The 15,980-nt window shown below is 35.0% G+C and overlaps 1 protein-coding gene across 3 annotated transcripts; it reads left to right on the forward strand.

The window, feature by feature from the left end:
- The first annotated feature begins 273 nt into the window (after nucleotides 1-273).
- LOC104245535 (probable protein phosphatase 2C 5) lies at nucleotides 274-4,743 on the forward strand. 3 transcript variants are annotated; one of them, XR_715754.2, is made up of 9 exons: nucleotides 326-566; nucleotides 723-974; nucleotides 1,082-1,253; nucleotides 1,359-1,576; nucleotides 1,675-1,782; nucleotides 1,877-2,002; nucleotides 2,083-2,306; nucleotides 3,348-3,512; nucleotides 4,212-4,377. XR_715754.2 is itself a non-coding variant. In XM_009801154.2 (8 exons), exons 2-8 carry the CDS (start codon nucleotides 756-758, stop codon nucleotides 4,429-4,431), a joined length of 1,287 nt encoding a protein of 428 aa, XP_009799456.1. In that variant the 5' UTR covers nucleotides 274-566; nucleotides 723-755; the 3' UTR covers nucleotides 4,432-4,743. The 3 variants fall into 3 exon arrangements, 1 of the variants encoding a protein (XP_009799456.1); XR_715755.2 differs by having other exon boundaries at nucleotides 3,348-3,486; XM_009801154.2 differs by lacking the exon at nucleotides 3,348-3,512 and having other exon boundaries at nucleotides 274-566; nucleotides 4,212-4,743.
- Nucleotides 4,744-15,980: the final 11,237 nt, after the last annotated feature.

Genomic DNA, 15,980 nt, shown 5'->3' on the forward strand with positions numbered 1-15,980 from the left:
GAATCCTAAGTATGATTTTTTTTTTAATAGAGAGCGCTTCCCCAAATGAAACTGCGAATCCGAATATAGTAACAAAAAGATGCATTTACCCAAAAGAAACCACAATTTGTTACAATAGTAGGAAACAGATAGGAAAAGAATGAAAAAAAAGGTCAAACAAGTACAAAAACCTTAGAAAGAATATAAAAACGCAAGTATACATTTAGAAATTGTGGTTTACTACCATCTCCCTTTATTAGCTGTTTGTGTGGATTTGTTAATATCATCTAACAAATTGCACTTTCTTTCTCTTTCGTATAAAAATAAAAATTAAAAATATTAGAGAAAAAAAACAAATGCGAGAATCGGAGCCACCTTTTTTCTCTCCCCGCGTTCCCCTCTCTCTAGATTTTGTGCCCCAATCAAATCACACACATCCCTCTCATCTAGGGTTTCGTTTTCAACAATTCGGATCCAGCTCATAACCCAACCAAATCCATTTCCTTTTATGCTTCTAAATTCTTCTTCCAATGCTTACCATTTCTTTGTCTATTTTCTCCAATTGATCCCCTTTCCGTTTCTTCTCTGTAAGTCTCTATAGGGTTTCAAATTATCTTTTACAATTTTTGTGATTTTAAGCCCATTTTCATATTTAGTACTAATTTTTGGTGCTGCATTGCTGCTAAATTCTGAGATAACGACTGATTTTGTTTTTTTTGGTTTATTCCGAATTGGGGAATTAGGAATTGCAAAATGTCGGAGCAGGGAGTGGAAAAATGAGTGAGGCGGAGATTACGAGGATGAAGCAAAAGACAACTCCGGTACCGTTAGGGACACTAATTGGTCGGGAGTTGAGGAATAATGATAAAGTGGAGCAGCCGACATTGAAGTATGGACAAGCTGCATTAGCAAAAAAAGGGGAAGATTATTTCTTAATTAAGCCTGATTGTCAGAGAATTCCGGGCAATCCATTGACCTCTTTTTCAGTTTTTGCGGTAATTTAATTACTGTTTGTTTTACTGAATCTGTTAATTGTTTGTGGTATACCTACATTGTTAGTTTTGCTGTATGGATTTGCTGAATTTTGGGTTCTATTGAATAGATTTTTGATGGGCATAATGGTATATCGGCTGCTATATTCGCGAAAGAGAATCTATTGAACAATGTTTTGAGTGCTATTCCTCAAGGAAGTAGCAGGGAAGAGTGGCTTCAAGCACTTCCTCGAGCACTAGTTGCAGGTTTTGTGAAAACTGATATAGAGTTTCAGCAAAAAGGCATGCTCCTAGCTCTATGCCTTTGATAACTTTTTGCTTCAAGGGGTGTCTTTCCCTTGCTTCAGTTGTTTAGGTTTATTAGTTCAATTTTGATATCATTGACAGGTGAGACATCTGGGACTACCGTGACGTTTGTTGTGATTGATGGGTGGACGATTACTGTTGCATCAGTTGGAGATTCTAGGTGCATATTGGATACCCAAGGAGGTGTGGTTTCTTTGTTGACTGTTGACCATCGATTAGAAGAGAATGAGGAGGAACGGGAGCGTGTTACTGCAAGTGGTGGTGAAGTAGGAAGGCTCAATGTTTTTGGGGGTAACGAGGTAAAAACATACCAGAAACTTGTGTAAAATTGTAATCTTAATTTTTGCTAACAGCTTCAGAAAAGATATACTGATGTTGAAATCCACTTGGTTTATAGGTTGGACCTCTACGTTGCTGGCCTGGTGGGTTGTGCCTTTCAAGGTCTATTGGTGATACAGATGTTGGGGAGTTTATCGTTCCAATACCTCATGTCAAGCAAGTGAAGGTAACTTTAACATCGGACATTCTTTTGTCTTCTAGCAAAGTTCCATGTATGCATTTGTTTTTTAAATCTGAATAGAGAATACATATGTACGTAGATTTCAAATGCTGGTGGGAGGCTTATAATAGCCTCTGATGGTATATGGGATGCTTTATCATCGGATTCGGCAGCGCAGTCTTGCAGAGGTTTACCAGCAGAACTTGCCGCAAAGCTGGTTGTTAAGGTGTGGATGGTTACAAAATCTCCTTCATTAATTTCTTATCTGTGAGGTTTCCTCTAACTCTCAATGGGTTTACAACTCAGGAGGCTCTAAGGTCACGAGGTCTGAAGGATGATACAACCTGCTTGGTCGTTGATATTATTCCTTATGACCATCCTGTCTTGCCTCCAACGCCTAGGAAGAAACAAAATTTGCTCACTTCTTTTCTCTTTGGGAGAAGATCACAAAATGCAAGATCTAATAAGCTTTCTGCTGTTGGTGTTGTGGAAGAATTGTTTGAAGAGGGCTCTGCCATGCTTGCTGAGAGGTACTGCATTTTTTTTTGATTTTGGCATCATTGTTAATTATTTTTCTATATGAGAAATTTCCTATATAATTCTTGAATGTGGTGTGCCTTAGGTTTGTTGGCTTTTTAAAGTTATATCCTGGAAAGAGAAAAAATACTTGTCATATACCAATAGCTACTTATAATTCATATTTTACAAAACCAGATGAAAAAGTTCTCTACATAATTTTTTATCGTTGTGAAAGGTAAAATGCAGCAGCTCTAGTCTTTGGTTGCCTATAAGTGACCTAGTTGGAGGAGACATTCTATGATGTACTGATCTTTTTGTCAGAAGCTTGCTCCTCATGCCTTATCTATTTTCTTTAACATCTATTTGACTCTATCATTTCTTCTTTGTTGTCATGGATTTTTGCTCTCTTGGATGTGAATTTATTTGTTAGATGACAAATAAAAAGGTTGCCATTATCTCACTCATATTTTGGATGGAAGTTTTACCTGCTTTTCCTTCTCTGCTTATATTGATAAATTAGTAAAGTAGTGTGTTTGTCAAGAAAAAACTTAAGTTACTTGAACTTAACTAGGCACGTTATTAATTTTAGATATTAAAGCTTGTGAAGGATGATATTTTTTGGTCCACAGTACTGTGTTAAAAAAATTGGCAGTTATTCCCGTGACCTTGTCAAAAGATTGGATCAATAGGAAAAATTACTAATACATCTGCACCTTTTGCCATATCAAAAAAAATAAAAATAATACATCTGCACATTGTGCTTTGTCTGTCTTTGCTTTACTGTTGGAGAGGTTTCAGAAATTTGGGAAGCTACACATGCTTGCATCTAAACCCAAGGCATGGTTATGTTACTGGTCTTCTATTCTCACAATCTCCCTTGATCTTGTTGGCGTAATTAGTAGATGACCTCATCCTGGTTATCCAAACGGTACTTAAAATCTTAGTACTTTGGAATCATAGATGATAGCAATCCACTACTCTTAGCACATATACTGGAGCATTTGATAAATGACGACTAATCTGTCTTGTCCTTTATTATTCTGTGGAGGCAGGTAAGTTATGCTGTAATATAGAAGGAAAAGATCTTTGGTGTGGGGAAACTGAAAGATGCAAATGTACAATTAGATATGACGAGGGTGTAGAGAAGACTAACATTGAACTACCATGAATTCAAGTGAGATATAATGGCAGGCGAGCCACTGAACTTGATACACTATGTAAGAATGAAATCTGAAAAAACTAGTGCAAAGTTACAAAAAACAGTTAAAAGTTTTGAAAATAAGCATAATGCAATATCAACTTTGTGACTCAGACTAGACAAAAAGTAAAAAAATCAACTTCCTTATTTTTTCATGAAGGTTAAAGAGTACACCATGACGTCCTTATTAGAAAAATGATCAAAAAAATAAAAATATGATGTTCTGACAAAAAAAAAACAGCTATTTTCTTTGACGGGCTAGATATAGAAGGTAATTTAACCTTCAATTCTACTTCATGATGAGAAGCTGCTGCAGTCGAGTTGCTTTGGTATGGTTTCATGCATATATATAGCAACTCAATATTCTAGTTGGATCACATGTAAGTCTAGGTTTAATTGAAAATTGCAGTTGTTTCTGTCTATCAGGCATATGATTTACATTGATCAACCTGTTAATGTAACTTGTGAGGATGTTCTTTTGCACTGATATTGTACCATGAATTATCTTGTTATTGTTGCTGAATAAGATCATAGAAAAATGGAAATGGATAGATCACATGAAGATAAGATTAAAAAGCATTTTACAGTAGACCACAGGGATAGTTATGAACGTTGTATTACAACTTTATTGTTTTTCAGTTTATTAATCTGTTTTTTTCCTGACTTTATACCCACTGCAGTGTTACCCTAACTTTATATTTCTTTTCTGACCCTACAGGCTTGGTAAAGATTTTCCTCTGGATTCTAGCTCTGGGCTCTTTAGATGTGCTGTTTGCCAAGCGGATCAGCCCGCAAGTGAGGGCTTATCTGTAAACTCAGGCCCTTTCTTTTCACCTGCATCAAAGCCATGGGAAGGCCCCTTCCTTTGTGCAACTTGTCGGAGGAAGAAAGACGCAATGGAAGGAAAAAGACCTAGTAGACCTACAATAACTGCTTAATCTGGTAACCTAGTATATGATGATATATTTTTTGCCTGGCGTGTGGACATGCTTGGTTCTCAATATGCAGTGGTTATTGCTATAGAAGTAGTGTGCAAGGAATTTGTACTGATACTAGAAGTCAGTAGATGTTTTGAGAACAGTAAAAGTTTGTGTTAATTCTTCTTTGTCCCAGCACTTGCTGACCAAGAACGGACAGTCCTGATGCCTATGATTGTATTAATTTGATTACTAACAGCTTGAATGATTGTAAGTAACGAAATGATGATTGTGAAAATATTGTTTAGTAAAAGTGTCTTCATTTGTGATTGATCATTGCTACAGCTCTCATTTGAGGCACAGATTGTTTTATAAATTGACAATGTTCCTCTGCAGCTTTAATCTTCTGTTTTCGTTTGGAACTTGCTAAAATGTTATGGGCTTCAATTATTTAGGAGGTTAAATTTTCCACTGGGATGGTTCTTCGGCTTGTAAAACTGAATGGTCTACTACCGAATGAGCTTGATTTTCATTTTCTCAACTCAGGGAAATGGTCTAATAGGAAAATGCCAAGTACAAGATTGTTGGTGATTTTTACCCATATTACTTTGTTTAAAATTTTAAAAATTAATTGGTCTGGAAATTATACATCCGACAGTAGAAAATGCTAGAGTAGCTGTCTTCTTTGATACTTCTATTTTACTCGTTAAAATCATCATTTTGTCATAAAAGAGGTACTCCATAATAATGTATTGACGACCGAGGATATGATCGAACTTTCATGAAGACCAGCCAAACCGTTGCTTTCATTTTTCTAGAACACAACCATTGCTCCTGGGAAAGAAAAAGATAAACAATGTTGCACTTTTGAGGCAAACTTTTAATATGAAAAAAAGAAGTTACCTGTTACTTCATTTTAATTTATGTGATGCAGTTCGATTGAACCTGAAGTTTAAGAATGAAATACTTTTGGAATTTGTAATCTTAAATATGTCATAGATTTTATAGCTATTAAAATTTACTGTTAACAATACAATGAGAAATTTAAGTTAAATTATTATTTCAAAGGGTGAAATCATTTTGATCCCCTAACTTCGTCTTAAAAATCAAACTCCTCCTCCAACATTAAACAATAAACATTCTGTTCCCCCAAACTCAATTATATTTTTAAAATACCTATTTTACCCTCAATTTTTGGTACGTACTAAATTACGCGGCACATCAAACATTTACACTATATTTATCATTTGTAGCTATACTTTCAGCAAATTTATCATTTGTAGCTATGTTTGAATTTTATAGCAAATCCATGAAATAAGAGATTAATTGTTTTGAATTGAAATAAGAGCAAAAAACTCTCGTAGCTTAATTGGTTAGAGTTCCCACTTACGCGATACATGTTGTATCCTTTGTATACACCCCTATATACAGTCGATATAAGTTGTATCCTTTGTATGCACCCTTAATTCCGCCTTAGTTACAATTGATACATATTGCATTCGCTGTACGAATGAATACAATTGCGCGAACGAATACAATTGATATAAGTTGTATTTGTTGCGCGTTTAAATACAAATGATACAAATTAGTAACAATTAAATAGTAGTTACGAATAGTAATTAGGCAAACTATAATTACTAGGCTCTAAACAATAGTGATTTATGAAAATTCCTCGAAACGAAACAATACAAGAATGAAATGGAGGGACTGAAAATGTAAGTCCTATATGAAAGCCCATGATAAGCAATCCTGGAGCCTGTCGGAATCCATAAGGTGTAAATTCTGCTCCGTCAACATATATTTCTCAACAGAAAATGAACATTGGATGGGTCAAGCAGGTATAGCGAGCTTATAACTTTAAAATTAAATTGGTTAAAATAGCATGAGTTAGTCATTTTTCGTACTGGTCATTCAAAAATAGTCAGCATTTGTAAAGTCATTGAAAAATAGCCACTATTTTACTGCAACAGGAACCGGTCCAACGTAATATACTGGAGATCGGTACACCTATGTATGAACTTCCAGCATATTATGCTGGAACTCCAACACGAGGAAAGTTCCAGCATAATATACTGGAAATTGGAGCACCTGTGTATGAACTTCCAGCATATTATACTGGACCAATATATTATACTGAAACTCCAATATATTATGCTCGAGTTCCAGTATACTTGTGTTGGAACTCCATTATAATATGCTGGAGTTCCAGTATACTTATGCTGGAACTCCAGTAAATTATGCTGAAGTATTTTCCGGATTTTGAACAGTATTTTCGTTTAAATTTATCTTTACATGAAAAGTGACTAAATTTCGATACTTTTAAAACTGTAACTATTTTTAAATGACTACTTGTAAATCTGGCTATTTTTGAATTTCTCCCATTAAATTGAGCTTGATTGTAATGGGTGTTAGGTATGCTGGCCTTTTTGATTTTGACCCAAAAAAATTTCGAACACGCAGACACACAAGGATTTTGATTTTTGGGCTAAAAGAAAACCAATGGAAAAGCTAAACTAAACAGGTTCCTTTTTCCAAGAGATCTTAATCATTAATGCTAACCTCTATAGCTTCAATAATCTTCAGGTTAACTTGGGCTTCTCATGCATTTGTCCGGTGGCATAGCTTCACCATATTCATTGTTTACTTTTTTTAATCATATACATAGTTTATATTTTGATTATACATATATAATACATAAATTATGCACATATTATACTTTCACCAACTATTTTTTAGTTTGAACGAGCTATTTGGATTAATTCTTCATCTAATTGCCCAAAAATAAGGAGCTTCCCCAATTTGTTTCATAATTTTGTGGGATAACATTTTATGCTTGGTATATTTTCTTCTCAATTTTTATTAGTTGTTGACCCACAGAATTGTTCATGTTGAGAGCCAAAAGGAAAAACAATTTTAATTAATTTATTCACTAAAATTTATTATTCATATAAAAGACTTCTCACGATTTCTAAAATTCCACCTCACTTTAGCCTGCACCAAAAATTATATACATTTGGTAATCGAAAAAGTGTATAATTTTTGTATATAACGTATAAATATATATATATACAAAAAATATACATTTTTCGATCATTATTTTGAGAGTGGCTATACAATGTCATTTTCCCTTTTATCAATTTACACATCCACCAAGAATTGGCCCTTCCAGGCAATGCTTTATATAAGTTCAATCTAATTGAAACGCATATCAGATGCATTGTGATAATACAAGTTGCAGCTGGTCGAAATATTTTCTTTTTAGTAATTTGGGTCTATCTCGAACAACAACAAAAGTCAAATATGTATTTAGTTGGATATTAACTTTATATAATTTGTTAATAATCCTGGAGTTGTCCATAAATAATTTATTCTGGCAAAATAGTCCACGCATTTTTTTTTCTCGCAATAGAACTCACTGGTTTGACATTGATAAAATTTTGAAAGCCATGCAGAGCACGACCTTGCCCCTGAAAAATAGAAAAACAAAGAGCACGACTTTACATCTTTCAAACTAATAACCCTCTACTTCTCTAAAGGTCCTTTACATTATTTTTTCTCCTCAAATTTGTCAGCCATGCTCCTTCAATATATTTTATAGAGAAACAAGAAGTCTATTCTCCAGAAGTCAAATTAGCTTTTAATTGAAGAACCAAATGGAAAAAATATTATTTGACTTGAAGAACCAAATCTTTCCACAAAGATTTTCTCTCCATTCTAACTTTAATTAGCAAATATAATCTTAAATAATTAATGAAAGTGCCCAATAGCCCGGCGGATGTTTCGATACTCCATAAGGAGCTTCATTAGTTGTTTTTTTCTTTCGGCAAATATAATCTCAAATAATTAATGAAAGTGACTCCATTTTGTTTTAAAGTTGCTCACCACAAGAAATATTCGCATTGGCTAAAAATAAGTACCCTGCTCGGAGAAAAAGAAGAAGAAATATAGCGAAAAAGTCAAATAAGGAATAAAATAAATAACAAAATGAATGTTGGTTTGCTTTCTCTCAAATGGAAACTGATAAATTTATCACATTAAATAAGGAAAGGAAAACTGATCACTTTACTAGATCAAAATGGGTTGAAGAGAAGTGACTTTTTTTTTTTTTTTTTGTTGGTTAAAGGGTGCATTTCTAACATATATTAAACATTACCCGTTAGGGTATAAACAGTAGCATTGTTTATCGGGGGATATATGAGTTCCCCCGCGCTATGAGCAAAATTAGTATTATTGCAATCCAAAATTTGTCTTGAGAAAACAGTTCTAGCGATGTCTGTCCAAAAAGCAGGAGTAGCAAACACCAGAGGAATTGTTGTTACATAAAGTCTACCAAAAAAATCCCTCTTGGCACCTTCCTTTGCCAGCAGATCAACTACTTTGTTCATTTCTCTGTGCTTCACCACCATGTCTCCTAGCCTTTGGATGATTGACGTGCATTCAAAGATAATTGAATCAAAAATATGGTTTCCGTTGTTCAACATTCTTATTACATCGGTAGAATCAGTGTTGATTTCCAGAAGCGTTAACTATCTTTCTTCAGCAATCTGTTCTGCTTGTGTTGGTAGTGCGGCCTAAGTTTGTCTTTTGTGTATTCCTTCTTTATAAGGTATTCGTTTCGCTTTCACTATGAATTTTTCTCCTACAAATACAAGGAACTCGTGAAGGAAGTATTACTCTAGTCGATCGTAAATATTGATCGTTTTAACAAATTAAAGAGAAAGTTTTAAAATATTTTAAAAAAGTCTTTCTTTTTTTCTTTAAATTCACCTAATTGCTCCAAGTAGTTGAGTGCTAATTAAATGAGACGCTTATGAAAGAGAGACAAAAATGATAATTAAAAAATATTCTTATGATTTTGTCTGCTAATATTTTTTTAAGAGGTGTGCAAAAAATGTTGAATATGTCTTCATCCCACATCGGTGAGGGACTTGTATTTGGGGGAGAATTTCCCCCTATAAAAGGGGGTCTAATATTTAGGATTTAAACACACATCTCATTTGCCTTCGTATCTTCTTAAGGCATTTGTATCTTCTCTTTTTAGTATTATTTTACTTGTATTTTTGGAGTGAAATAAAATATTGGTTGTGTCCGAGGAAGTAGGCAAAACTAGCCGAACCTCGTAAATTCTGATGTTTCTTTTATTGTTGTATTATTGTCTTATTTATTATTTAGTGGATGCCATAATTTTTGGTATAATAGTTATGACTCATTCACACTATATATATTTGGCTTCCGCAACAATTGGTATCAGAGCCAAGGTACTGTCTAAGTATGCTCTGTGGTTGCAGCATAGTCTGATCTTTCACATCAGAAAAGATTTATCTTTGTAACTGTGTCAAGGTTCTGTCTGAGTATGCTCTGTGGTGGCAGCTTAGTCTGATCTTCCACACCAGAAAGGAAATAATCTTGATTTGTGTCGTCAGCTATTAAATAATATTTGTGTCAAAGATGGGAGACAATAAATAAGAAGAATCTACATCAAGTGTCAACAATACATCATCATTGGCATCTTCGCTTATGACAAGAATTGTGTCAAATGCGAAATTTGCGGTAGAAATTTTTGACGGGTCAGGACATTTTGGGATGTGGCAAGGCGAGGTTCTAGATGTCCTTTTTCAACAAGGGCTAGATCTTTCTATTGAAGAAAAGAGACCAGATGTTATTGGAGAAGAAGATTGGAGAATTATCAATCGTGTTGCTTGCGATACCATTCAATCCTACCTTGCTAGAGAGCAGAAATATCCATACACAAAGGAAACTTCTGCAAGTAAATTATGGAAAGCACTGGAGGATAAATTTTTGAAGAAAAACAGTCAAAATAAATTGTACATGAAGAAGAGACTGTTTCGCTTCACCTATGTTCCTGGTACCACGATGAATGAACATATCACCAGTTTCAATAAGTTGGTCACAGATTTGCAAAATATGGATACAACTTTTGATGATGGTGACTTGGCCTTGATGTTGTTAGGGTCACTTCCTGATGAGTACGAGCACCTTGAAATTACTCTAGTCCATGGGAATGACGAAATTTCTCTCAGAGAAGTTTGTTCAGCTTTGTACAGCTATGAACAAAGAAAGGGAGAAAAATAGAAGGGCGGAAAAGGAAAAGCATTGGTTGTGAGGGGTTGTCCTCAAAATCAAACGAGGACAAAGAAAGGAAGATCCAAGTCAAGATCTAGACCCAGCAAAGATGAATGTGCCTTTTGTCGAGAAAAGGGGCAGTAGAAGAAAGACTGTCCGAAGTTGAAGAATAAGGCCAAACATAACAATGAAAAGGCCATTATGGATTCAAATGTAGCTGATAGTGATGATTCAGACTTCTCATTAGTTACAACAGAGCCATCAACATTATCAGACATATGGTTGATGGACTCGACTTGTAGCTATCATATGTGTCCCAACAGGGACTGGTTCATGGATTTTCAAGAAGGAGAATATGGAGTCGTCCACACAACTGATAACATCCCTCTTACCTCATATGACATTGGTTCAATATGATTAAGGAACCATGATGTAATAATCAGAACATTAACATATGTTCGATATGTACCGGGTTTGAAGAAAAATCTCATATCTGTGGGAGCCCTAGAATCAAAAGGGTTCAAAATCATTGCAGAAAATGGAGTGATGAGAGTATACTCCGGTACACTAGTGGTAATGAAGGCCAATCGGAACAACAATAACATGTACCGTTATCGCGGTAGTACAGTTATTAGGACAACGACAGTAACATCCAGTGACGAAAAAGAGGCAGAAGCAACCAGGCTATGGCACATGCGCTTGGGACATGTTGGAGGAAAATCCTCGAAAACTCTATCAGATCAAGGATTGTTAAAAGGAGTAAAGGCTTGCAACTTGAAGTTTTGCGAGCATTGTGTCAAAGGAAAACATACAAGGGTTAAATTTGGTACAGTGATCTATAATACTAAAGGCATTTTGGATTATGTACACTCTGATGTTTGGGGTCCTTCCAAAACACCTTCATTGGGTGGGAAGCACTATTTTGTAACCTTTGTTGATGATTTTTCCCGAAGAGTGTGGGTGTATACAATGAAGTGCAAATATGAAGTGTTGGGAATTTTTCTCAAATGGAAGACGATTGTGGAGAATCAAATAGGCAGGAGGATCAAGTGTATTCGCACAGACAATGGAGGCGAATACAAAAATGATCATTTCAATAAGGTCTGTGAAAATGATGGCATCATCCGACACTTCACTGCCAGACATACACCATAACATAATGGAGTGGCAAAACGTATGAACAAGACCTTGCTGGAGAAGGTGTGGTGTATGTTGTCCAATGCTGGCTTGGACAAAGAATTTGGGCTGAAGCAATTACATATGCATGCCACCTCATTAATCGCTTACCATCTGCTGCTATTGATGGCAAAACACCATTTGAAAAATGGTATGGAAAGCCTGCTGTAGATTATGACTCTTTGCACGTATTTGGCTCAACTGCATATTATCATGTGATAGAGTCAAAATTGGATCCAAGGGCAAAGAAGGATATTTTTATGGGGATTATTTCTGGAGTCAAAGGATATCGCTTATGGTGTCCTATGACAAAGAAAGTAATATTCAGCGGGGATGTTACCTTCGATGAATCTGCTATGGTAAATAAGGTAACAAATGAAGGTACCAAACAAGATGATGGTGCTTCTAAGCAGGTAGAGTTTGAGGGAAAATTTATTTTTCCTACACAAGAAGCAGAGGAGGAAACAAATAAAGATTATCCTGTGGAAGAAGAGCTAGTTGAGAGGGGGGTTCCAACTCAAGAACCTCAACAACAACTTGAATCAATAGCAACCAGCATGCCAAAAAAAGACAATAATGAAACTTGTTCGTCTCATAGAGACAGTTGCTTGTGCAACCTCAATTGTAGCTGATGATGTTCCTGCCACTTATAAAAGCGCAGTCCAAAGTTCAGAAGAAGATAAGTGGAGGATTGCCATGAATGATGAAATACAGTCCCTTCATCAGAATTATACATGGAGATTGGCTAATCTCTCGAAGGGAAAGAAAGCAATTGGATGCAAATGGGTATTTGCAAAGAAAGAAGGATTTCCTAACCAAGAAGATGTTCGTTACAAAGCAAGATTGATGGCCAAAGGATATGCTCAAAAGGAGGGAATTGATTACAATGAAGTGTTTTCTCCAGTTGTAAAATATTCCTCCATTAGAATTATGTTGGTTTTGGTAGCATAGTTGGATTTGGAACTAGTTCAGATGGATGTAAAAACTACGTTTTTACATGGAAACTTGGAGGAGAAAATCTACATGACTTAGCCAGAAGGATTCAAAGTTGCTGGAAAAAAAATATGGTTGCAAACTTGAAAAATCGTTGTACGGATTGAAACAATCTTCTAGACGATGGTACAAGCGATTTGACAAGTTTATGTTGCAGCAAGGGTACAAGAGAAGCAAATACGATCATTGTGTATTTGCGCAAGCTTGAAGATGTTTCCTTTGTATATCTTCTCATATATGTTGATGATATGTTGATAGCTTCCAAGAATTCAGAAGAAATTGATCAGTTGAATATTCAACTGAAGAAGGAGTTCGAGATGAAGGATCTGGGCGAGGCAAAGAAAATTCTTGGCATGGAGATAATAAGAGATAGACGTTCAAAGAATCTCGGTTTATCTCAAAATGAATATTTGAAAAGAGCACTACAACGTTTTGGCATAGATGAAAAGACTAAGCCAGTTAGTACTCCACTTGCTCCCCATTTAAGTTAAGTACTATTATGTCGCTAAAAGATGAAGCTGAACGAGAGTATATGTCAAAGGTACCATACGCAAATGTTGTTGGTAGCTTGATGTATGCAATAGTCTGTACGAGACCTGACATTTCACAAGCTGTTGGAGTTATTAGTAGATATATGCATAATCCAGGAAAGGAGCATTGGCAAGCTGTGAAGTGGATTCTACGGTATATTCATAATACTGTAGATGTTGGGTTAGTTTTTAAGCAGGAAGGCAATCAGTCTGTAGTTGGATATTGTGACTTAGATTTTGCGAGTGAACTGGACAAACGAAGATCAACTACTAGTTATGTGTTTACTTTTGCAAAGGCACCGGTTAGTTGGAAGTCTACTTTGCAGTCAACAATTGCTTTGTCTACAACAGAGGCAGAGTACATGACTATTACAGAGGCTGTGAAGGAAGCAATTTGGCTTCAAGGCTTGCTAAAAGAGCTTGGTATTGGACACAAAAATATCATAATTTTTTGTGATAGTCAAAGTGCTATTCAATTAGCGAAGAACCAAGTTTATCATGCAAGGACGAATCATATTGATGTTCGGTATCATTTCGTACGAGAAATCATAGAAGAAGGTGGAGTCACGGTGAAGAAAATTCATACTACAGAGAATCCTGCTGATATGCTGACAAAAGTGGTGACTGCGGTCAAGTTTCAACATTGTTTGGATTTGATCAACATTGTTGAACACTGAAGATTGAAGATGAAGACACAACCAAAATTTGTTACTGAGAGAAAATTGAAGATGTAGAATTTTGCCAAGGTGGAGATTTGTTGAATATGTTTTCATCCCACATCGGTGGGGGACTTGTATTTGGGGGAGAATTTTCCCCTATAAAAGGAGGCCTAATGTTTAGGATTTAAACACACTTCTCATTTGCCTTCTTATCTTCTTAAGGCATTTGCATCTTCTCTCTTTAGTATTATTTCACTTGTATTTTTGGAGTGGAATAAAATATTGGTTGTGTCCGAGGAAGTAGGCAAAATTGGCCGAACCTCGTAAATTCTAGTGTTCCTTTTATTGTTGTATTATTGTCTTATTTATTATTTAGTGGCTGCCATAATTTTTGGTATAGTAATTGTGACTCATTCACACTATATACATTTGGCTTCCGCAACAAAAGATTCAAGAGACAAATAATATGGATTGAAATAATACATGATGGTGATCAACATGATGTGATTATGTAAACCTTCAATTGTTGCCTGAATTAAGTAGCTAATGCTAGAATTTGCCCCATTTAAAGTTCCTTATAGAAAAATATTTACGTAGAAAATATCATGTAGTACTTATAGCCTGTTTGGCCAAGCTTTTAAAATTAACTTATTTTGAAAAGGGTTATTTTTTGAAAAGTACTTATTTGAAAAGTCCTTTTAATTAATTTGTGTTTGGCTAATTAATTTGAAAATCGCTTTTGAGCAGTAATTAGTGGTTGACCAAGTTTTTAAAAATTGCTTCTAAGTATATTTTTCTCAAAAGTATTTTTCAAAAAAGTGCTTTTGCGGAGAAACTACGTTTTCTGCTTTTCCACAACTATTTGTGCTTACTCAAAAGCTTGGCATGTGCTTTTTTCTTCTTCTAAAAGCTTGGCCAAACGCTTCAACTTTGAAACAAAAATACTTTTCTTGAAAAAAATAAGGCGAAATACATAAACTGCCCCTTTAAGTTGTCCTCAACGATCATATGAACACCTCAATTGACCTCTTTACCATTTAGACACTTTAAACGGCTATTAAATGTATCACGTAAACACTCGAGTGGAGCAGATCATGTGCGTGAGTTACACCTTCTAATGATGTGTCAAATAAACCAATTAAAGAATGACACATGTAATTTATAATTAAAATAATTGACACGTGTAATTAACAAGGAGAAGCCCTAACATTCCTCATCAGTCGCGTCGCCGATTTCTTCAGCTCAATCAGCTTGAGCTTTTTCTTCAAATCCTTATAAGACAAAAACTTGTCCCTCCATTCTAGTTATGTCTCTTCTATTTGATTGCTTAAACTTTTCCGAACTTGATAGCTTTCGATCGAGATAATCCAATACACACCAAAATGTAAGGTTCGTGTGAAAATTTGAGAGAAAATAATGATTCGAAATAAGGTAAGTGGGAATTTGAGAGAAAATAATCACATAAAAGTGATTCCAAATAAGGTTAGTGGGAATTTGAGAGAAAATAAATAAATTGAGTTCAGCCATAAAGTTTAGCAGCAGCGTTTAGCAAAAATTTGTGTTCTCTTTTGTGATTGGTTTTGGGAGAATATTTAGTTAAAGCATCAGTTTTAGAGGGTTCAATTTACTCTATTGAGTAGTGTTGTAAATTTCATCTCAGATATGATTCTTTTATTTTAATGGTGAGAAATATGATTTATCTAATTAATTACGGCAATGCTCGTGATTGATTGTATAAGCAATTGCGACAGTATGTATTGGAAAAAATTGTGTGCTTATTTTATGTTTTTCCCATTTGCTATAATTTGAAAGAAACTTTTTAATTGGTCTTGTTTTTCATCAATGGTGAAAACTTGAAGAAGAAGAAGTATGAAGATGAAGGCAAGTGGGGTCATTAAAATAAGTTTAATTTAAAAATAAAAAAGAGAAAAACTTCATTTTAAGGATTTCACGCGCCCAAAAATGAATAAAAAGTACACACTTTATCATGTCATCGTGAAGGATTCACGAGTCACACTTTAATTGGGAGAGGTATAAATGCTTTTGGCTTTGGAGAAACTTGGCCAAACAAACTGTTAATATCATGTAACCTCGTAATTATTGCGATTCACGCAAGTAATGTTAGGAC

Source organism: Nicotiana sylvestris, chromosome 1 (genome assembly GCF_000393655.2).
Source record: "Nicotiana sylvestris chromosome 1, ASM39365v2, whole genome shotgun sequence".
Classification (NCBI taxonomy): domain Eukaryota; kingdom Viridiplantae; phylum Streptophyta; class Magnoliopsida; order Solanales; family Solanaceae; genus Nicotiana; species Nicotiana sylvestris.